The sequence below is a fragment of the Corythoichthys intestinalis genome, chromosome 5, assembly GCF_030265065.1.
Source record: "Corythoichthys intestinalis isolate RoL2023-P3 chromosome 5, ASM3026506v1, whole genome shotgun sequence".
NCBI classification, from domain to species: domain Eukaryota; kingdom Metazoa; phylum Chordata; class Actinopteri; order Syngnathiformes; family Syngnathidae; genus Corythoichthys; species Corythoichthys intestinalis.
Genome location: NC_080399.1, coordinates 50079205 through 50103625, shown reverse-complemented (window position 1 = coordinate 50103625; position 24421 = coordinate 50079205). Strand labels below are relative to the sequence as shown.

General features: G+C 38.2%; 1 protein-coding gene across 1 annotated transcript in view; it reads right to left on the bottom strand.

The window, feature by feature from the left end:
- Window positions 1–22054, bottom strand: part of ranbp10 (RAN binding protein 10) — a 46517-nt gene extending 24463 nt beyond the window's left edge. Inside the window, exons 1-3 of the mRNA XM_057836598.1 lie at window positions 21676–22054; window positions 16466–16577; window positions 7296–7348 (exon numbers count right to left, since the gene is read on the bottom strand). Coding sequence (XP_057692581.1) covers window positions 7296–7348; window positions 16466–16577; window positions 21676–21874 — 364 coding nt within the window. The 5' untranslated portion in view covers window positions 21875–22054. The remainder of the gene's footprint in view (window positions 1–7295; window positions 7349–16465; window positions 16578–21675) is intronic.
- Window positions 22055–24421: the final 2367 nt, after the last annotated feature.

The window sequence follows — 24421 nt, the reverse complement described above, 5'->3', positions numbered from 1 at the left end:
ACGAGGTCAAAAGACGCCCAAAGCCTTAATGTTAACTGTGGCAATAAGTGGCAAATGCACAAGAATGTGTAACATTTTACTGAAACATTTTTCTAAAAGAAATAAAAAATATTGGTATATATTGGCATATAGGTCGTTGTTCTGCCTTTGGCAATATGTGTTAAAGCAGGGGTCCCCAAACTTTTTCCTGTGAGGGCCACACAACTTTTCCCTTCTCTGATGAGAGGCCGGGGTCAGTTTGTAACAGAAAAAGTGTGACGATTGCAGGAGTGCGTAAATGTAAAAAAAATATTTTTTTTTTAGAAAGCCACAATCAAATAACCCACTGTGGATTCTTCACGGAACAAAAGTAAATAAAATTAAAATAATAATATAATATAATATAATAATAATAAATAATAATAGCACTATTAATTAAATAGATAATAACCAAATAACCCTCTCTGAGTTATTCACTGAAAAAGGCCAGGAAATAAATGACACTACTGAGGGAGAAAAAAAAAAAAAAAAATTCAAAATGCTCTCTGGAATTGTTCAGGGGGCCGGACCAAATATGGAGCCGCGGGCCGTAGTTTGGGGACCCCTGTTTTTATTTACCAGTATATTGAAATGCGCACCTTTTAGTTTTTATGGCGCCTTCACACTCAAGTGGTGGCGCCCTTGCGCTTCCTCACGCGAAGAACGGGCTTACACGCGCAGAAGAAGAAATGCTGCATCCAAGCGAGTTAGTTAGAAAGGGAAACACTGCCACGAGCCTACGTTCTTTGTTAATGTTTGTAAAATATCTACAGAGGCAACGCCTGTATATATCATCTTCTGTGTTGTTGTTGTGTGTTTCCACTCGCGATCGGACACTTAAATCCAGTTGTGTAGTGGTTTAAACGATGTGCTAATGCTAGCGAACGCATGCTAACTGTTTGTTATGACTGTGTTAGCAGCTAATCATCGCTGATTTACGTTGATGCAAACCTGTTTGTTATTGGGGACCAAATTGATTGTTTCATTTCTATTTTTAGTTTCAAGTGATGGTTGAATAAAGTCAGCAAATTATACCAACGTCTTCTGCATCGTCATTTGGGAGTTTAGCTAGCTGGATAGTCAGGAATAAGCCTTAGCGTCTCGGTGAGGACAGTGCAGTCTATTCCCTCCCGATGCAGTTATCTCCACCTTGCAATGACTGCAAGTCGCTTTGTTGTAATTTTTCCTCGTGAAGTGAAGACAAACTTTCGAGCGTTCGAACCTATGTGCTGTCATTGTTTTGTTTACGGCGGCAATGCTCGTGCTAAACTATCGTAACCTTTCATTTTCACCCTTTTTCCTGGTGAAGTGTAGCCAAACTTTGGAGCGAGTGGCTCTTGGCGCCATGCTAGTTTGATGCGTCTGGACAACAAGACACATCACGACGCAATATGCGTTTTCAGGGTTCATTAAAGGGATCGTTAAGGCTTTTTCATTGTGATGTCGAGGCCTCGAAACACTCGGAACCGGTTCGGAATTGGAATCGGATTTCGATTCCCATCCCTAACCAGAAGGGGGGTAATTTCCTTGTGAAAAGCAATGGCCAATGAAGACGATTCTGATTTCATTCGATTTCTTAGGAATGCACTTAATGTGTTCATAGTTCAGTAATATACTTTGCCAACGGAGGGCTCTCTTAAGAGGGGGAAAAAAATGGTTCTATTTTGCAGGACAAAGCCTCAGTTTGAGGGACACCTGAATTGTGCTCAAAACGCTATACAAACATGCACGCACTACATAGGATGGGTAGTCACCTCAATGAAAAAGAAAAATTGAGGACCCTTTAAAACTGAGGTAGCAGGAGTCTTTGCTCATGAAAAGTGGGCCAAAATACCCGTTAAGAGAGGTCTCACTCAAAGTAATAAAAATAATTTGATTGCATTGATTGCCTCAAATGTTGCGTGTAAATTTATTTGACTTATTTTCATGAGTAAACCACGACTATCTTCCCATTCTTAGTTGTGGCTCTTTATTACAGTGCATCCACATCCATTTGATATCAGTGCAGCCCCGCAAGTTTTGGCACTTTGTGGTGATACACTGATGGCACAAAACTCTAAAATTCTTTCCTGTAAACTGTAAAAACATATTTTAAAATCAGTTTATTTGCTGATGCTTCATTAAATATGTTTTGTTCAATTTGAACTATATGCCTATATCTATTTTTTTTTTTTTTCATTTCTTTATTTCTTTCTTTATTTTTTTTAAATAATTTGTAAAAGGTACTTGTGGGTTTGTGTGGTCTCTGTATTGAGAGGTATTAGATTAATCTGCTGACAGGGATATTGCCTCTAAACCGAGGCTCACTGTTCCAACATGCTAATGAAATGGGCAGGCCTCCACAGCAGGATCAGACATAGAGGTCAGCAGGAGAGAACATTGCACTATTAAGGGGGACGCATGCGCAAGATATATTCCCTCTTTTGCATATGTATGTAAAAATCGAAGTTTACAAATAGTTATACCTGTAAAGGTGTCCAGGACAAATACATTTACACATATGAACTAACATACAAACACTATTCATTCAGGGCGACAACCCATCTGTATCCCAGCAACCAATATTTTTTTAATGACTAATGGTTAGAATTATAAAGCAAATTCTTTAATATCACAATGTTCACGTTGACGTTCTATGACACGTTGGCATAAAGAATGATCTTTGTGAATACATTTAGAGTTATATGAACTGGCTGCCCTTGTGTTCTTGTGTTCTAAATTTGACAACCCCATATATCAAAGCAGATCTTGCCTGATCAATAAGCAGGTCAAATGGCTCCAGACAGACCTGGAAGCTCTGCACTGTAGCTAGTTAGATGACAGGGAATGTTCTTATTGGCCGAGGGGATGATGGGCTTCAGTCATGTTACTCTATAAGCATGTCTCTTCATCTAGTTTGCTGAGTCATTCATTGAAATCATTTTATGTGAGCAAATGTCACCCTATAAGTCAAAATGTTGTGTTTGTGTGTAAACGTCACCATGACGTTGGATCCCGTTATGATAATTTTCTTAGGATTATATTTTTTTTCCCTAGAACTATTTCGATAAACGATAGTTTTTGTTTTTGGTTTTTTTCTCTTTTGACTTATTCATAATCACAGAAATAATTGAAGGTCCTAAAAATAACAACATAAAAAATTCGATCAGTCATCTACCTTGAATATGAAATGCATATCAGTGCTGTTTTTGGCAGCCCTTCAAATTTTAGCCTTAGTCTTTTGGACAATAATACTTATTAATCTTAGTCATATTATAGCCATCGTTGACCAAAAGAATACTGCTACGTTCGTACATCATTATCGAGCAGAGGGCTTGTTTGTATAAAGAGTAGGGCTGCAGTATCGATTATTTTAGTAGTCGATTAATCTCTCAACTAGTTAGTTCGAATAATCGAATAATCGGATTAGGGACATTTAATGCGTTGCAGAATGAGTTTTATGAGATGTAAAACAAAGGCTTGCTAAGATTGCACTTTCAAAAGAGCATTAAATGGGAATACAAAATAAAATTCCCGAGTGTTTCTTCAATCAATGTAGAATTGCACTTTCATTTAAAAAAATTTAAAATACCTGAGCTTAGCCTCAAACGGTTTAAAAAAAATAAGTACAACAAAAGAACAACTGGCTAACATATAGCAGAAGTAAGCGATCTTAAATGCTATAAAATGCCAACTTCTTTTTAGAATGCTCTCAACAAATCGTTCAAATACAAATTCCCAACAAAAACGGGTTAAATACACTTATGAACTAAATTACGAATGGATAAAAAACATTAGCTCAAACAAACTTACTTTATGTTTGTCTTGACAGGGAGCAACTGGATCTAGCCGTGTTAAATAAGTTACGTCATATTCACTGTTGCCACTAGAAGGCATTGCATCCACCCAAATCAATATAAATGCAAACTCTTTCAAAACAAACCATTACAATGCCACTCTAAACTAATACTCAAAGCAGCAAATTTTGATTCGAAGCTTTTTTCTAATCGAAATACTCGAGTTAATCGATTAATCATTGCAGCACTAATAAAAAGGGAGCGAGAGAACAAAGCCGTGTGGATGAATGTTAATGACGCGCAAATTAGTGCACCAATTTTATATTGGTGGTTGAAATCAATTTCATGACAATACGATACAATATTTCCTGATATTACAAAGTCTGCCACGTAGGGGGAGTAACTCTGGTGTGAAATTGGGGGGAATTATTTTGATTTGTTTTTACACAGACGGTCAAAACCAGTGTTGTTAATAACTGCCTTTAACGGAGTATAACAGCGTTTCTAACAACGTTATTTTTTCAGTAGTGAGTAGTCTAATTAATTACTTTTCCCATCCTTGCAACACCGTTACTGAAGATGTGAAGCGACACGTTACTACCATTTGGTTGAATGAAGCGCAAATTGTGTGATTTTATCCCACATCTGCCTGCCTGCCTGACTGATTAATTGCCCTGGAGCGTGCAGAGCTGAAGGGAGGCCGTTGCAAACACAATGATGATTGGCTAAGTGGCCCGGAGCGTTATCATAGAATTCGCATTCTTGTTTGCATTAGCAATTAGCATGTCCAGCGTCATCTTAAACTCTCAGGCAACTTTTTTTTTTTTTACTTACAGTTTGTGGCGTCTAGGTGGGTACAATTAATTTAAAATAATGTGCTGTTTTCCTGCTGAGTGTGCATTATCATCAAAAACGCATATCAAGGTTCTGGAGGGGCCTACCCAGTCTCCAGACCTAAACCCAATTGAAAATCTTTGGAGGAAGCTCAAACTCTGTGTTTCTTAATGACAGCCCAGGAACCTGATTGATCTAGAGAAGATCTGTGTGGAGCAGTGGTGCAAAATCCCTGCTGCAGTCTGTGCAAACCTGGTGAAAAGTTACAGGAAACGTTTGACCTCTGTAATTGCAATCAAAGGCTACTATATCAAATATTAACATTGATTTTCTCAGGTGTTCAAATACTTATTTGCAGCAGTATGATACAAATAAATGGTTAAAAAAAAATCATACACTGTGACTTCTGGATTTTTGGGGGGGATTGTCTCTCACAGTGGACAAGCACCTACCATGAAAACTTCAAACCCGCCCATCATTTCTAATTGGGAGAACTTGCAAAATCGCAGCGTGTTCAAATACTTATTTTCCTCACTGTATTTACACTCCTAATAGACTTGTTTTCATGTCCAATCTTAAAGGCGGGAGATTAAGGGGCACCAATAATTGGGGCCGGTTTTATAAATTTTGTGTAACCGATCTTGCCTGCCGATTGCGCCTAGCATCAGTTAGCTATATTAGGCTGGTAGCATTTGGTTGCAGACATTCGTGGTCATTAATATGAGCTTGTAAGGACACTTGTTTGGTATTTTCATCCTTTCACGACACAAACATAATGATTACAGCCTGCCGCTTTTTGTTACGTTTAAATGAGAAGGAGGGGAAATGGCGTTCTGTATTGTTCGTGTGGTAATTGTTTTGCGGTCACGAGTTGGCCTCATTACACTTTCCCTTGTGAGTGAATTCAGTAAAATAAAATAAGTCTTAATGTTTATGGAGGTAAAATGTTTTTGCAAATGATTTTTTTCTTTGATTAAAAATAGTTTTTTGATTAAAGCAACTTTTATTGCGATAGAATGATTTTGACACAAATGTCCTACCCCTAATATGGCTCAAACACAAAAAGGATTGCTTCAAAGAAACCCACCGACGTCACAAAATGAAAAATAAAGTGTTCAAATGCAAATTTCTGAGTCTCAAATATTTTCTCACATTCAAACCTTTTTTTCTACGATTGATTTTTTTTTTTTTTTGATTGAAGTGATTTTTCTTTTGAAAATATATATTTTTTTGTTTGAAGCAATTTATTTTTTGATTGAATAATAAAGACACAAATGTCTAAGCCAAAATGTGGTCCAAACGCAAAATTACATGACTTCAATCAAAAATGGTGTTTCAATTGACTTTAATCAAAAAAATAAAATTCAATCAAAGAAAAATAGTTTTCAAATATATTTTTGGGAGTTTCAAATTTATTTTTGCATTCAAACACATTTTTTTTGATTGAAGTGACGTTTTCTTCGATTGAAAATATATATTGTTATTGAAGCAACTTTTTATTTGATCGAAGCAACTTTTTTTTTGATTGAATAATAAAGACACAAATCTACCTCCATAAATGTTTAGCAGACAAATGGACTCGAGTCACAGATTCGAAAATTATGGTAATCAATTGGTTTTCTTCTCCAGAGATTGAATTTATCAATTTTCTTAAATCTTGTGTTTCTGTCTGTAAAGTAAAGTACTGCTGCATTTTATTTTGAGTCAAGAAAGATATAGTTTGGGATTTTCTGAAGGGGCAATGTGAGAAAAAAACTGTTCAAAATGAATATAATCTTTACTAATTTACTGCATTATTTCAATAAATTGTTGCTATATGCTGTTATACCAAGGGAAAGAATTTAATAACCTTTGTTACCTAAAACATTGTGCTACGTTTTACAGTTTGTATGTTTTTAATATTCTCTGAACCAAGCCAAAACGTTTTTCTTGAACTTCACTTGTCACTTCTTACAATGCCACAAGGAAACATTCTCAACAATAAATGAACTGTTACCAGTTTGAAAATAAATTAGAATGTAATTTGATACAATTGGGTTCTTTACAATTGATGTTTACATATAGCTTTTTCATTTCGCATTGACTCACTTCCAAACTGATACTAATCCAACAGTGTCTTTGAATCGAATCGCAACCCATTTATCTAAATCGGGGTGCCCAAACCGGTCCTCAAGGTCCGCTGTGGGTCCTGTTTTTTGTTCCCACCGATTGAGCACAGACCGTTTAACCAATGACGTTTCTGCTAAAACAAGCAGCAACTGAATACAATCAACTGATTACACTTACAGGACATCAGATTGGTGCAAAGGTGTCACTCTAATTTGTTGAAAAGAAATCCTGCACCCGCTGTGGCCCGATATGGAGTGTTTGGGGACCCTTGATCTAGATAGCAATCGAATTGACCTCTTACCAAATTTTCCCAACCCTAATGCAGACAAAAAAAAAATGCTTTACTGGATGTTTTTTTTCTTTTAGAACAAAGCTAATATTAATTTAATCAGCTTCATCATATAAAGTAATAATTTCTACAATCAGCCTGATAGTTTTCGATCTAATAATTATCGAGCGTACCTAGCAGCAAAGGTGTGGACATTTATCGTCTCACTCATTTTACATTTACTGATTGATCCTAGTCTTCTAAAACAACATCAGCCACTTGTTACTCACCAGGCAGTCTATTCATGTTAACCCCTTGTGCAGACAGACCAATTCCCATGTACCTGCAAGCATAAAAAAAAAAAAAAGATTTTTACATTCAATGCTTTGCAAGTATTTCGTTTACACCGTCAGGTCCGTAAATATCCTTTAAATGGTATCCTCCTGCACAAATGCATTCCTGAAATCTGTTAATTTTCTTCACGGACTGCTGCATCATCTCAGCTGGCATACTGTGAATTTTATCCTGAATTCACTTTGGTTACTAAAATTGCAGAGCAATTACTTGCTCAAGGTCACCGCATTGCAGTGTTGCAACTTGCTCATGTCTGCACTTCAAAATTCCCATTTTTTTAAACAGTGGTCCACAGCAGGTTTCAAGAATGTGTTTGTACAGGAGGACACCTTTTAAAGGTTGTAATTCTGGGGGAAAAAATGAGAATTCCATCGTTGTTTGGAATTGTATAATGCCTGACCCCAGAAATAATGAACAGAAATTTCTGATTTTTTTACATTTGAAAGCTTTATGTGGTCCTTAAATAATTACATTAATTTATATTAGGGCTGTCAAAATTATCGCGTTAACGGGCGTTAATTAATTTTTTTAATTAATCACGTTAAAATATTTGACGCAATTAACGCACCCGCTGGCATATTGCCTCAAACATTACAATGAGGCCGTTTATGGACATTAAAGTGCCTGTGACACGAAAAAGCATGTTTATTTCATAATACACGCGGTATTTTATGCTTCTGAATGATATGGACCGCTTGGATGTGTGTGGAGGCGATCGCTATATTTATTTAGTTTTTTGAATCCCGCGCCAGGAAATTGAGTGACTTCCGGCTTCGGTCTTGCATTGAGGAGGAGGGCGCTGTGACGTGTACGGTAGAAGACGTCCTCTTCACTATACAGCGTACTGTTGTGTATGGGGACGAATGATTCAGCTGATTTTGCGGATTAATACGTTTATTTTTCGCATCACGCCAGCCAAACGGCTGCAGAAAAATCATTCTGTATGAGGGAGAGGCGTATGCGCCTTTTTGGAGTTTCAAAAGGTTCCCATTCACCGTGGATATTTACTGTGGGACCATTGGAGTTACGAGGAAGTGAGTAAACATCTTGTTTTGTATTATGTCAAATATTAATACAGCGATTACAAAGTAAACACTACAAACTTCCTTTAAATGAAGGACTACTTACGTTTGATCATTGATAGGCACGTAAAAAGCTGTCCTAATGGTCATTAGCAGCAGCCCGTTAGCTGCACAACAACTCCAGCCACCCTCCTCCGGGGAACGAACTGTAAATTGCTCTCCGCCGGGCGGTTTGCCGATCCGCGACGACAATAGACAACCGGGTCGTCATGTCAAATAATCCAGGATAGTTATGTGTGATTTTCTGCTTTGAAGACTTTGAAACATCACTCGGTTCGGGTTAGCATGTCGGCTAGCTGTCACGCCTTCTGGTTTGTTTACATTCTCCGAAGCCGGGGAAGGGAAATGACATGTGTCCGATTTAGGTGTCATAAAATATAGTTCGGGAGGTGCGACAGTAAAGGTGAAGTCGACAGTTTTGACCATTATGGAGTAATTTTGCCATGTCGTCCTGAATAAATGCATTTTTATTATTTCATATTCCATTCAGCACAAGACTGTTATTTGTCATGACCATGCCATTTATTTAGCAATTGGGGAAAATACTTGGATAAAAAGAATATCCAGTAAAAATATTGAAGTAAAGAGACAGAAACAATGACATTTTGCCGCTCTCTTCGTCGCGTTTTCCTCATTGTGAATAGTTCCCCCTCGATGGGCTGACTGGTCCTTCTCAAGCCATTTATATAGCTATTGGGGAAAAATACTTGGATAAAAAGAATATCCTGTAAAAATATTGAAGTAAAGAGACAGAAACAATGACATTTTGCTGCTCTCTTCGTCGCGTTTTCCTCATTGTGAATAGTTCCCCCTCGACGGGCTGACTGGTCCTTCTCAAGCCATTTATATAGCTATTGGGGAAAAATACTTGGATAAAAAGAATATCCTGTAAAAATATTGAAGTAAAGAGACAGAAACAATGACATTTTGCTGCTCTCTTCGTCGCGTTTTCCTCGTTCTGAATAGTTCTCCCTCGACGGGCTGACTGGTCCTTCTCAAGCCATTTATATTGCTATTGGGGAAAAATACTTGGATAAAAAGAATATCCTGTAAAAATATTGGAGTAGAGAGACTGAAACAATGACATTTGGCGGCTTTCTTCGTCGCGTTTTCCTCGTTCTGAATAATTCCCCCTCAATGGGCTGAATAGTAAAATCGATGAGACCAGTCTACCGCTGACGTCATCCACCTGTTGGGGACGCTAAAGCCCTATAATGGTAGGCGTGGCTAACTGGCAGATTAAAAGGCTAATTTCTCGTCATCTGTGCTTTGCTAAATTGTTGTATATAGTCGAATCGTCTCAAAATATGATTCTAATTCACATAATAATGCCATTTAAGACTTTTTTTCTCGTGTCGTATGCTCTTTAAGAGTGAAGAGAATGCCACCGGCCGCTTGGGGGCAGCGCCGTTCCATACTCATGTTATGTCTTCTAAACGTGGGAGAATTAGTAGTTGTGAGACGTTTATGCTGTATAGACCCTACCCACCGACGTCACAAAATCACGTGCTCGCTGTATGGTTCCGCCCCCTTGTCCGTCATTTTGTGTCTGTATTATCAATGGTCTCAATTGATCGAGCAATTTATAATGCATTTCATGGAAGACCCGGTGCTTTCGGATGCCGTAAACTCACTTGATGCGTTGCATAAAAGGCGTTATGTGGAAAAGCTTCAGTTTATCCATTCGCCAGATCCATATTTGATGCGTAAATCGATGTTTTTCGACCTGCTGTCTCCGCCGTATTTGCCTGACATCTGCTAGCTACCCTGATATGTACAACTATCTTGTCCACACAAAATCAGCCTATTCTCACGAAAGTTTGAAAAACTTTAAGAGCTTGGAGGCTTATAAATACTTCGTTGCTGGTTGGGTGAAACAGGTCCTCGTCCACGAAAATTCGGCAGGAATCTATCTTGTGCTTGGAAAGGTGAGTTACGAAATTTTCAATTCAAAATCTTTTGTTATTGCTAACATCCACTGTCAAGTATAATGTATTTCATGTCGTTTGTCAATGGAGTTAGGGCTTTTAATGTTTATATGGTTTAGCGATAGCACTCTCACTACATACATACGTGTATGTTGTCGGCGATTAGCCTAGCAATGATCTTAATTGGGGTTGTCAGCCCAAAACCCTCTAAATATATATTAAATGCATCTTACCAGATATAAAATGACTACTACATAATCTGTGGTAATCGTTTGGAGCCCAGTTTTCTCGTCCAATTGCAGCAGCCCATCTCGCTCTCTTCTCTCCGGGTCTCTAGGAATCCGGTAGAACTTCAAGTCTCTCCGTCTTCTCCGTCTATCTTCTCTGTTATTGCAACCGACCGCCACACACGCCTTCACCATTTTGATTATTAATGTTAACGAGCAGAAAAACACGTCGTAAATAGGAGGAATGTACGTAGCCGTAACAGGTAAACATGATGTGTTGACGGACAATTGGGCGGCACCAGTCAGGAGGAAGGAGTTGTGACGTCACGTGGGTAGGGTCTATTCACAATGCAATGCAAATTGCTATTTGTGCTCCACACATATTTCGGTAAGTTTTCTTTCTTTTAGTGGCAATTATGTGTCTCTTGTTTTATTTTCGGTAAAATATGTACAGATACAGTGGGGAAAACAAGTATTTGATACACTGCCAATGGGTTTTGGCAGTGTATCAAATACTTGTTCTCCCCACTGTATATGTTATACAGTAAAGGCGAGTGGACACAGGCGCGCCGTTTATTGGCATAAGCTTCTCCTTCACAACAAACATAAGTATCGTTTAGTGAAAGCACAACAAAAATAATATTCCTATCTCTCCAAAAAAAAAAAATAATGTCTATAGTAATGAGGCCCTATTCTGACACACAGTTAAACAACAATGCTAAATAAACTGGCATTCCATATCAATTTAGCTATGCAAAATACACGTAAAATTTTTCACTCTATTTTTATTATTGTTATTTTTATTCTTATAATTATTATATTAACTCTACTTTTGATTGAAAAGTTTACAAATTTTATTAAAACGAAAACATGAAGAGGGTTTTAATATAAAATTACTATAACTTGTAACCATAACATCTATCGTTTAAGAACTACAAGTCTTTCTATCCGTGGATCACTTTAACAGAAAGAATGTTAATAATGCCATTTGTGGATTTATTGTTACAATAAACAAATACAGTACTGATGTACAGTATGTTGTCTGTATATATCCGTCGTGTGTCTTATCTTTCCATTCCAACAATAATTTACATAAAAATATGGCATATTTTAGAGATGGTTTGAATTGCGATTAATTGCGATTAATTACGATTAATTTTTAAGCTGTAATTAACTAGATTAAAATTTTTAATCGTTTGACAGCCCTAATTTATATATATTTATATATACAAACATATTTAGTGTATATACACAAGTTTCCGAGGTACTGTACTTCTGCTTTACTTCCTTATGTGAGCCTACAACTTCAGTTTTCAATTTTTTTACCATTGACTTCAATGGCGCTGGAGTGGCATGAGGCTGGGACTGGAGGCGGTGGCTCGCCTCGAAGCGGACAGTCAGCTCGATCCCGAGATCCAACTACAAGCTTTCTAACTGCAGCAACTTTTAAGATATGCTGTTGGAGCTAGAATTACCAAGGACAGCGGGATAAAGTCCGTCTGGATGCCGCCAAGGGTCTCCATGATGTCGGGTGAAAGTTTGGAGAAACTCCCTTAAGCTCTGCTGTCTGATAATATATTCCTTGTATGCTCAACCTTCGTTAATATTTTTCTACTCATTTTATAAATTGTGATTTATTGACCTGTTTTGCACATGCACCAATCGTTTTAAATAAAACAAGAAATGGAATCATGTTGTCCAAATGTTTTATTGCGATCAATATCTGCAATAAAAGAGAATGACAGACTATTTTTGTATATACTATATGTACATACCTTGTAGTATTTCCTTTATATGTGCATACCTTGTAGTATTTCCTTGTAACAACAAAATCGGTGTCAGCCCTTCTGCATTTGGCAAATGTAATACAATAATCATTTTGGTCACTAAGGTGGCCGGTGTATCAATCTATACTTTACGTCAAAACAGGCTGACGGGTTGTTATAATTTTGTCCACGAATGATCATCGAAGTGATGAGAATAATCATCCAATCAAATCTACGTCTCATCTACGTCATGCTGAATCTATTTTTGGAGATTCCGTGGGTTCCTCTAGCTTGTTTTCGCCGTTATAACTTTGTCAACACACTGCTAACTTCAACCGCAACTCGTGAGGGTTTTTCTAAACCGAAAGTTTGAGGCAGACATTGTTCAAGATGGAGCCACCCATATTTCGCTCAAGAAAATTACATATAAATTGTGGTACTAAGATGTGTTACATACATACATACAGGTTTTCAGATCTCCTTTTGACAAAATGGGTGCTGCAATTTGCTCGAGGACAAACATTGAAGATTGGTATCTGAATCATAAGCATAAAAGTATTCTGCTCCAGAGTCAGCGTACCAAAGTAATTATAGAAGACTAGAGACACAAACAAATGCATCCGTAAACATAGATGGCGCAGCGGCAGGCACAGCAGAGTGCGCTGATGACTGTAGCTAGAGCCTCGGGCAGAAGAATAACAATGTTTGTTGATTGTGTCAGCACATAACAGCAGCAAATTCTGGAATGAACGGACTTTGCTCGCAATACGAACGGGAATTTTGAATTCAGGAAGAGCAATACTATTTCTAGCATGTGCAATCCGTTAAGTAAAAATGTTAACCCATTTCAACCCGCCGGTCACAATAGTGACCAGAAAACAATAATATTTTTTTAAATTATTTTTTTCTTTATTATTGATTACTGAAAGGGGCAACCCGGTTTGGTAGTTTGCATGTCTGGGGAAAATTCGGGATAAAATGGGTTAATATTTCCGTGTTCGCAACAGAAAGCCTGGTGATACGCGTATAACACGATGCAATGTCGCCATTTTGATCAAATAGGCTCCGCCCAGCGATATCGCACAGTGAATGTTTGCGCCGTAAGAAGATGACTTTGGTTTATCTTTCTGCGACAGATTTCGGGCAATAATGAAGGAGCAGCAAATGAAATACTTTTTCTCATTCACTGCCATTCAGCTGCCACACAACTAGCTGCCGGAGCCAGGACTCTGCCTCAACATCCAGTGAACCAAAGGCCAAAGAAAGAAGGAGGGGGGAAAAAAAAAAAAAAAAAAAGACTACAACAATAAATTCAGTTAAAGTCACAATATAACAAGAATGACATCATAGAGTGCAAGATTACGAGACAAAAGTCCCAATTTTACTAGATGAAAGTCGTAATATTATGAAAAAAATTCGAATTAAAATTAAGTCGTTTTACGTATTACGTACCTTTACGTAAAATTAAGTGAAAAAAGTCGTAATGTTACATAATATATGAAATAGGTCTTGTATTTCACTTCATCACTTTCAGTAGGTACCCATAACCCTACCGTACAAATTTAAAGTGGCAGGGGCATCTTCAATAGCTATTTTTTTTTAACCTGTCTTCATTTCTTAGTCATTGAGACAATATTCATATAAAAAAATCCAATATTTGTAAACTGAAATTCTCTTTTCCCATTTGTATATTAGGATTTGCGATACCTTTGTAACTATACTTTTGGGAGTATTTTTCCTTTTTCTCGGAAAATATCCGCTAGTTTGTTTATTAAACTTGATGGGTCTTAATTGCTCTCCATTGTTGGGGTTTTTATTCTATTGAAGATTTTTTTTTTTTAATTCATGATAGTTAATGATTTCATTCTTTAGTACTGGTATTAAGGTACTTCACGCAGGTGTCCTACGAAAGTCAGAATTTTGGTATCATGACAAGTAGGGATAGGGCTGATATGATCCAGTATCGGTATCCGGTTCCGATACCAGTTCAATTCACAGAATTGAAATTTTCCATTCTACCTGGGAAAAATTCCCACACATCAGCCATGTCTACACCAAACTGTTGTAAAGTATTTTGAAATAACTCCACAAGTGACACCCCACTGGCTGCTCAGCTATCCTGCCGCAAAATGTAGAATGATATCCTGAAAATAGGTCCAACTCATTGAAAAGCAGAGTAATGAGACCTGCTTCCATTTGCAAAAAGCTTTCCAGTTTGCAGTCAGACAGTGGGATTTTTCCTGTGAACAATGGATTCCCTGTTTTTCTGACCTTTCATTCATTCATACATTCATATTGCTTGTAGGTAGGACTTTACAGTACCAACCCATCATATAAAATCAACAAAAATGATAATCACCCATCAACCTTAGTGGGTGGGAATATTACCTGATTGGTTACCCAGCTCATCAAGCCAAAATGGGTCGAGTTCAGAAACGATCAATGCAGACCCAGTAAACATATTCTGGGATATAAAGTGGCGCTTCTTTTACTCAGGTCAAACAAGTGGAGGAAGAATGACAGAAGGTTTTGATCATGATTTCATGAGGTGCTGCACTGAAGAGCAAAAATGACACCACCAACTTCAATAAACTCCTCTGCTTAGCACACAGAAGTCCTTGGTCCGCAGGTTCCGCTTCCATGTAATCAGCAAGGTCTAACCAACTCCCGAGAAAGTTGAAGTCCACACTCTGGGGCAGTCATGTTTTCAAAGACTTCAGACGACAGCAAATGATTCAACTTACAGAAGATCAGCGTTAGCTGACCACTGACTTTGATGGGCAAGTTTGACAGATAAAATAAAGAAGTGCTGCAACCTGTGTTCATGAAACAATTAAATAGTTGAATAACTACATATGTTTTTACATTAAATGAGCTTGTATTTTAAATAATTAATGATACATTTAAATGTTTATTCAAAGCAACACTTGTTGACTTTTCAGATTTGGTCGATTTTAGCGACGCCGGTGGACAAAAGGGGTAGTGTTTTGCCTTAAGGAAGACTGCGTTTCCCATGAGGACCAGCGCACACCCGTACAGTGTTGTAAAATCATTAATCATCACATCAGAGTGAAAGCCAGGCTAATGTTTATTCTGTATACCCTGGCAGGCTCCCTTTTTTTCCCCCTCCTCAGAGACAACTTTTTGTCTCTTTTGTTGCTCTGCCATCTTTGCAGAATTCCTGCGAAAGCGTTTACATTGACTTCAGTCTTTATGATGAATGGGGAAAGGGGTAAGTGGCGTATGCCATAAAGGAGTCAGCACATTTGTATTTTTTTTGTGTTCCTACCAACCGCTTAAAAGTTAATTTGCATCGCTTTCATTGACCCCCTTGAAGATATAAAAGAGTTGTCATTCAACAAGTTGTCAGTCGACATATCACAAATATTATGAAAATATTTTATAAAGGTTGAAAAGTTGCCTAGTGTCACTTCAAAGATATTTAGATATTTCACTCTGTCCCGTTTGGTCCTTCTTAGATTTAGGACAACTTATTAAAACATATTTCAAATCTTTAAAACTTTTCAAAATTTAACCCCATCTGTGCATAGGACCCCAGTACAACATTCCAACTTTTGCCAAACCTTAAGACACCCTTTGGGTTACTTTTTTTTTTTTCTTCAAGTGCCATTCTATCAAAATGTCACTCAGAAGGTGTTTTACCTCCCAACTCAGGCCCAATGAATGTTTAACATTTCTCAACAAAAGTTTGTACAAACCCAAATTCCAATGAAGCTGGAGTGTTGTGCAAAACATTCAAGAAAGTTTGCAAAACCTTTTCAGCCTATTTTCAAATAAATTGTTAAGTTATTTAATGTTCAAGCTAACGGACGTTGTTTTGGCACATGCTGATGCATTTCTTTTCAAAGTGATGATTTCGTTGATGGAAAAAAAGCTGCTATATTTTGTTTGTATACAAGTTTTACACAACTTTCCGGCTTCAGTTCAATAGATGTTTGTATTTTAAGACAACATGCAAACTTCACTAAAATTGGGGTTTTCTGTTTTAAAGGCACTCACAGAACATAATGTAAGGACTTGACAGTCTACAAGGACAAGTTGGGAAATGCACTAAATCAGTTATATGCAAGGTGTATGCTTACCCATCTCGACCTTTACTGACAATCTTTACTTCAAAATAGTAGATCCCACAGGCAGCAGGAATTGGATGTGTGGCTCGAACAGACGCTGCATCCTTGTGATTTTTGCCATGCCCTGTGAAGTGAAAATCAATTAAGCTTATGTAGACAGAATTGCATGAATGTACATCAGGACTTATGTCTTCTGGTTTGGACTCATGTTTCTTCCACTTTTGATTTTTACTATACAATCTAAAAAGGCGAGAATGTGAAGAGCCAGACTTCAGATGATAGAGCGTTAATCCCGTAATTCTTTTTTTTTTTTTTTAAATCTTCATGAATAAACAATGGGTGCAGAAGGAAAAAAGGATGTTTTATCGACGAGGCTGTAAAAATGTGTACTATCATACCAGTTGGATATGATAGAAATTTTGATGAGCACATTTATATCTAATGGGTATGATTTTTGCTGCTCACCAAGAATCATGACAGCCTTCTGAGTGGATTTTTCTAGTGAGAAAAACAAGTGAAAAGCACTGCCGACCCCCTTCCTTCACGTCTTCTTTTGAGGCCATTTGCATTATAAATTACTTTATTATGCTAGGGCTCGAATTAATCTGAATAGTAGCGGTGTTACAATGTATCTAAAAGGTGTTATATCGCGATATTATGTAGCACAAAAGGTTAACGATATGCTCCCACAAAGAGACGAGATATATCGTTTTAAAGAGGTGTCATTGTTTAAACAAAAACAAAGAAAAAAAGGAAGCAACAGGCTGCTACCAAATCTTCGATTACAATAGTGTCTACATTGTCACGTGTGTCACTTACAGCTACAAATCAAGTCAGAAATCTTGGCGTAATAAATCTTAATTATTGACTCAGACCTAAAATTTGATTGCCATCTAAAATCAGTTACTAAATCTGCTTATTAACATCTAAAAATATAGCTAGAATTAAGGGGCTTCTGACTCAACAAAACATGGGAAAAACTTATGCATGCATTCATTTTCAGCAGATTGGACTACTGCAACGGTGTATTTACAGGTCTTGATAAAAAAATCAGTTAGGAAGCTACAGCTAGTACAGAATACTGCAGCCAGAGTCCTCAAAAATACAAGGAAACTGGACAACATTACGCCGGTTTTGAAATCGTTACATTGGCTTCCAGTGAGTCAAAGGATAGACTATAAGATACTACTGCTCGTCTACAAAACACTTAATGGCCTTGGACCAAAATACATGCTTGATTTGTTAGATTCCTATGAAACATCTAGACCCCGAAGGTCGTCTGGAAGCGGTCTCCTGTATGTTTCAAGAACAAGAACCAAGCACGGTGAGGCAGCATTTAGTTATTATGATCCTCACCTCTGGAACAAGTTACCTGAAGGTCTGAAGTATGCTCAAACTGTTAGCTCCTTTAAATCAGGGCTAAAACGCTTTATTTAGCACAGCATATCCATAACTGTCCATATATTTCAAGCTAATTGCTTTCTATTCCTCTTGTGCTTTATCTCCATTGCTGATTTCAATTATTATTAGTAGTAGTAGTAGTAGTTTTTTTTATTGCATTTGTGATTAATTGCGATTTTTATGTATAACTTTAGTTCCTGTTTTGATTGTCTTTGTTTTTACGTTCTATTGATTTAATGGGATTTTTATGATCTCCGTGTGATGTAAAGCACTTTGAATTGCCTTGTGTTGAATTGTGCTATATAAATAAATTTGCCTTGCCTTGCCTTACGTTAGCCCACTGGCTGCCATTGACGGTGCTAGACATCTAACTCATTTTGACTGGAATGGCCATCTTGCGCCGTGAAAGGCGGACTGAAACCAGAGCGTTTTTGTGCATTTTGTGGGCATTTACATATCACTTCCAGTTCATTTTAGGGCATTTACAGGTGACTTCATGTTTATTTTGAGTTACTTCCTATTCAATTGGGGGAGATTCTAGAGTCACTTCCTTTTCAGTAACCCAAAATCAACAAGACGTGACCTGTAAATGCCCCAAAATCAACAGGAAGTGACCAAAAATCAACAGGAAATTACGTTAAATGCCCCAAAAATCAACTAATTGCCTGGCATTGTCTGCCATTGACAACCATAGACGTACAATCAGTTTGAAGCGGGAGGCAATGTTATTGCTGTTGTAGAGGGGTCCAGAACAGTTTCCAATGGACCCCCAAAGGCTAGCTGCAGTCTTGAGCCGCCACCACCACCACAGCTTCAAAAAAATCCAAAAGGAAACCCTGAGAATATAGTTTTTATTTGAAAACCCTAACAACTTCTTGTTATGGGAATAATACAGTACAGTACTTCATTTTTTAGCATGGATACTATGAAATAAGAGGAGTATATAATGCAAGAGTCCAGAAAAGAACCTGCTATTCTGGGAGAAATAATACAGAAGCGCATGCTATCTTACCCATTTAGAAGTTAATCCTCAACCATAACATTGCATAGCATCTTTTGAGTAAACATGATCTAGATTAAAGAGAAAATATTGCTAACAGCAATGATTGAGCTCCAGACTAACATTAGTTCTTCACCTGAAATTTTAGTGGCTTAAGTACAAAAGTGAGGGGCACATAATCTAAATCGACTCACTAAGTAAATGTTCAAATTTACACTCATTTAATGATTGCTGCTTAAGAAGCTGACTTGCACATTGTTACAGCCAGCAGCTGGGACAAAGAGAGGAGGAAGACTTTTACGGAAAGAAAACTATTCAATGGCAACGACAACAAAAATCAACTTATATCCTGGTCACACATGGGAGAGAAAATGACACATTTAATTGGACTGTCTAAATTAGGGGGGGAAATGCCTCCATTTAAGGGCAATCTGGAGCCCTGTCAAGATCAATAAATTTGGAATGCTAAGCTTCTACTAATTGAAGTACGAACTATATGAAATCAGCCCACGCTTCTGTCAAAAGGGAACAGATAAATTCTGCATGGTATTATCAGTGGATTATAACTATCTCTGCAGGTCAGCCTAGATTTGAGCAAATATAAGGCCTTTAGCTGCTATGCACAAACAGGAAGGACGTACCAGGTAGGAGTGGGAACCTCTTGGTACCTCACAATACCATATGATTTGCGATACAAAGCTCGCGATAACGATGATCTGACGATATGGTGATACAACGGTTATTGATACATTGGTCAGGAAATCATTCTAGGATATCCTACAAACAACTAACAAACAGAAGAACAGGCGTCTGCTGTGAATTGAAATGAGTATCACTAGTAGACGTCCAATCCATTTGAAGTGGGAGGGATGGCAGCAAATGAACGATTTGCTGCCATCCCTCCCACTTCAAATGGATTGAACATCTATGGCCGTCAGTGGCAGCCAATGCCAGGTAATGAGGTAATTTTGGGCCATTTAAGGTCATTTACCTGTTAATTTTCAGTTACTTCCTGTTGATTTTGAGGTATTTTATGAGTCCTAGGAGTGGGAACCTCTTGATACCTCACGATACGATTTGCAATACAAAGGTCACGATAACGATGATCTGACAATATGGCGATATAACGATTATCGATACACTGGTCAGGAAATCATTCTAGGATATTCTACAAACAACTAATAGAATGAGTACATCACTAGTAGACGTCCAATCCGTTTGAAGTGGGATGGATGGCAGCGAATGAACAGCGAATTGAACGTCTATGGCCGTCAGTGGCAGCCATTGCCAGGGAATGAGGTAATTTTGGGCCATTTAAGGTCATTTACCTGTTGATGTTTAGTTCCTTCCTGTTGACTTTGGGGTATTTTGGGTCTCTTCCTGTTTGAGTTACAGAACAGGAAGTGACCTGGGAATCACCCGAATGAATAGGCAGTGACTCAAACTCAACAGGAAATTACCTGTAAATGCCCTAAAATGAACCGCACAAGTGACCTGTAAATGCACTGAAAATTGGACAGAACGACTGTGAATGCTCTGGTTTTGAATGAACGAACGTTCCCAATCTAAATGGATTGGGCGTCGTGCACCGTCAATGCAGCCTAAGAGTTAACCGAGACACTATTATGGTGGAAGATTTTGGTAGCAACTTGTTGGTTCCTTTTTACTGTTTTTTTTTTTGTTTGTTTAAATTGACACCTTTTTAAAATGATCGATAACCTTTTGGGATACAAAGTATCACGATATATTACAATTTGGATATTTTGTCACACCCCTAGTACCAGGTATGTACCTGCTAAAATAGGGTGCATCATGGTGTTCATGTTTGAGTGATGAAATCAGAACTGATTGTGTATCAGGTAAATAAATGCCCACAATGTTGGCATTTTGAACCAATGAAGAGCAACAGAAACAAGCCTTAATTTAGAACATGGACAAGAGGTATCAGTATGGACGAATGATACTAATATAGCACAAGGAGTTTCTGGATTTGGGGTCGATAGGTGCAAATGGCCTTATGAATGCGCAGAGGCCTTCACCGTAGCAGCAGCTGTAAAAAACGAGCTGGATGCCTGTAAAGAGGCATCAGATTGTTGTTGTGCTCGGGACACCATTCGGCTTCAGCTGAACTGGGCCGTTTGTCTCATGAGGCACACTGTTAGGCCAATTTTCGGATTTTATAGAACAAGATCGCTGTCAATTATGAGATATTCCATTTCGGATGTTAAGTTCGTGACGAAAAAACAACCTACTGGAGCGTTCCACTCAGTGCTGTCGTGTTAAAGGTTAACACGTATGGTTCGTATCCATCTTGAGGCCTGTTTATCCTGTCATCCTAGTTCCCCACGAGCATGTGATTCACAAGTTAAAACTCAATTTGGAAACGATGGTTAGCCTCTAGGCTAACTACCGTGCTTGCATAAGTAATAGCCATTAGCTAGCTCCTACAAGCCAGGAGAATCCCCAATATGCATCACAAATTTTGTCTTTGAGCCAGGAGTTCAAGCTGCAAGAGTGCGTCAAATACATTTTCATGTCAGTACAAAAGAAACAACAACAACGCCATTGGTGACAATTAAAGAAAAAAAGAAGCCGTGTTAATGAGGGGTGAATTTCAGTATTGTTATTGGATGAGTTGTCGAGTTGAGCGAGTTCACAATTTGAGCATTTGTCTGCTCGAAGCAAGGCTAAGGACAGAAAGGCAGCAATTTACCACTAATATAGCGTAAAAGATTGATAAGCATCGTGACAAACACGAGCTAACATACAATCGGCGTGACTAGCATTACTACTCATTACAGCGTTGAGCCAAATCTCTAACCTTTGTAATGGACCCTCAGGTTGTTCTGTGACAGCCCAATGTAGCTGTATTTATCCTTGGGACTCCATGATCGGGGTAAAGGGGTCTCTTCCTCGTTCACGGCCGGGTAAAGCCGTTTGAGTCGCTCATTCAGCTCGTGTTCTTGGTAATTAAAAACAGGTTCCCCCAACGACAGGCTCCCGGCACAAAGCTCTGCCATTTTGGGCTTCAGTCTGGTGTCTTAATGTTGGTTCTATCTATGCAAAGCCCCGTGTGTCACTCCAGTGGAACTATAAGCTGAAAGTGAGAGGGACTGTGAGGAGAAAATAGCAGCGGTGTGACATCCCCGGATAAGCAGCAGAATGTAGTCACTGAAGGCTGGAACAGTGCTTTGTGGGTATTGTAGTTTCCCACCGCGCACTTTCATGCTGACAGCTTCAGAAAAGACTACACTGCTTTGTTACCGCCCCCTGAGGGGTCCTAAACTTAACCAAGTTGTCGAGAAAATGTAGTTTTTCTAATAATGTGGCTCAAGCGTATTTCACTCTTTTATATAGCGTTAAATTACAAAGAATACATTTTAAATCAAGCGTGGTAGTTAAATAAAGTGTTATAAAGTTACCTATGTCATGACTAATGCATGATATGTCATCACAGACTGGACTTTAAAAACAAGAGTGAAACACAAATATCTATTGTTCTTGAGCTTTAAAATGAACGAGACGTGAGCGATTTAAGTAGGTTTTTCTGTATAAGTGATATTGTACTCACACAGTTATTAAAAAATTAGTTGCAATCATTGAAAATTTTGTGTATTATATAGTGATGCACGATAATGCATTTTTCAACCGATACCGATAACCGATAATTTCCTCCTCATTCCAACCGATAACCGATAATGTCAAGCCGATAATTCTATTAAAAGATTTATGTAAAATTTTAAAGTATACACAAAAGAAAATATTACTGTGCAAAAATATAATTTATTGCTCTTTTTTTCAACATAAAGTGTGAACAAGTCAATTCAAACATCTAAATAATGACAGATTGTCTGACATTGTGTAATGGTAAACCTTTGGCAACAATTACTTACAGAGTAGATACCTAAGTTGCACAAAAATGCGTTTAAAAGTTAGCCATTCCTAACATATATAACATTAATCCGCTGCAAAACACACCTCCTTAAAACTAGTCAGTTTTAAGTGTAAATCTATTGGCAGTAAGTGAAATTATCTGCCATCGCTTCAAGTGTATTTCTCTCAGATTTCTTGGAAGAAAAATAGCTAGCGGAAAATAATCTTAACAGCCTTGTTTTAAGCAATACATCATTATACTTTATCCTAAAAAAAAAAAAAAAAAAAAACTTGGAAGAAGGAAAGATTTTGAATATTGAATATTTGTGGCTACATAATATTGATTTAAGAATTTGATTATCTACTGTGACTGTAATTGAGCAGAGAAATAAGTTAAATTTGAAAAGTGATTGCTAATGTTATATGCTTTGTTGCACACTGTGAAAATGATTACCTCAAAAGAGCGAGATGTCATGTACCCATTCTGCAGCGCTTTGTTTACATTTGCGGCTTTCACGACATTTGCGTTACAGCAGCTAAACTGCTACACGGCAGTACTATTTGGACGGAGTTGGAGCTCGCATCCGCGTGCGTGTTGTTTTGTGCCTGAGTTTTATTAAGCCGAAAATAAAGGCAGCGTTACAAAGTCATCTGACCACTCGTCATTTCACATTCTGAATGCATTATTGACTGGCTGACTTCGTTTTCTCCATGTTTAAATTATCTTATAACCACTGTGCCGTCATGATAAGCTTGCTTACCGGACATCACTTTTTCATGAAGAATGGTGGTCGTATAAACTGCATTATTTCTCTTATCCAGGGCTTTGGTTCTCGGGTCATTAAGGTAAAAAAAAAAAAAATTGTGTTTCGTCTTGGCGGCAGCTACGTTCGTACCGGATAATCCCCCCACCCCAGGCGGTTCGCCGCGGCGTATTCGGGTCCTGGCTCTGCTCGCATGCCGTGGGGGAACGCTCGAGAAACCGGGGTGTTCGCCGGAGGTCCCGAGGCCGGGGAACCGGGCTCGGCCCGCCCCGGCGGCCTGCCGGACTGGCCAGAGCGGCGGGCTCCGTCAGAAGACAGCTACTTGCCGACTATCGGTCTCCAGTAGTGCCGGTGTTTAGCCTTAGATGCGAATTTACCACCCACCTTGGGCTGAATTCACAAACAGCCCGACTCTGTATCGTCACAAGCCCTGTAGTTTAACTTAGTGTTTACAATAGCTTTAGCATTCCTGCTAGCAGCAGCCTCGTATTTGTTCCAAAATTCTTTGTGATGCAGTTTTAAATGGCTGCTGGGTTAGTGGTTTTGAATGAGGACGCGTTCTTTCTGCCTTGTGGAACTTCTACGGTACATGTTTTGCAGATGGCGAGAGCGTCGTTTTTTTAGTAACAGCCGCCATAATATTCAACTAATTCTTGTCTTGTAACTCCGCCTCCTCAACCCCTCCTCCCTCAGGGGCTTCAGAGAGGGGAGGGGTTGAGGAGGCGGCGTGCTGAATTCTTCGGTTGCGCACATTTGGAGGCAAAATCAAGTATATAATTATTGGATTGCATTATCGGTTGAATTTTTTTATTATCTGGATTATCTGTGTGACGTCATAATTGCCATTATCGGCCGATAATTATCGGTGACCGATATTATCGTGTATCTTTAGTATTATATATTGTATTGTATTGTTATTTATATTATGAT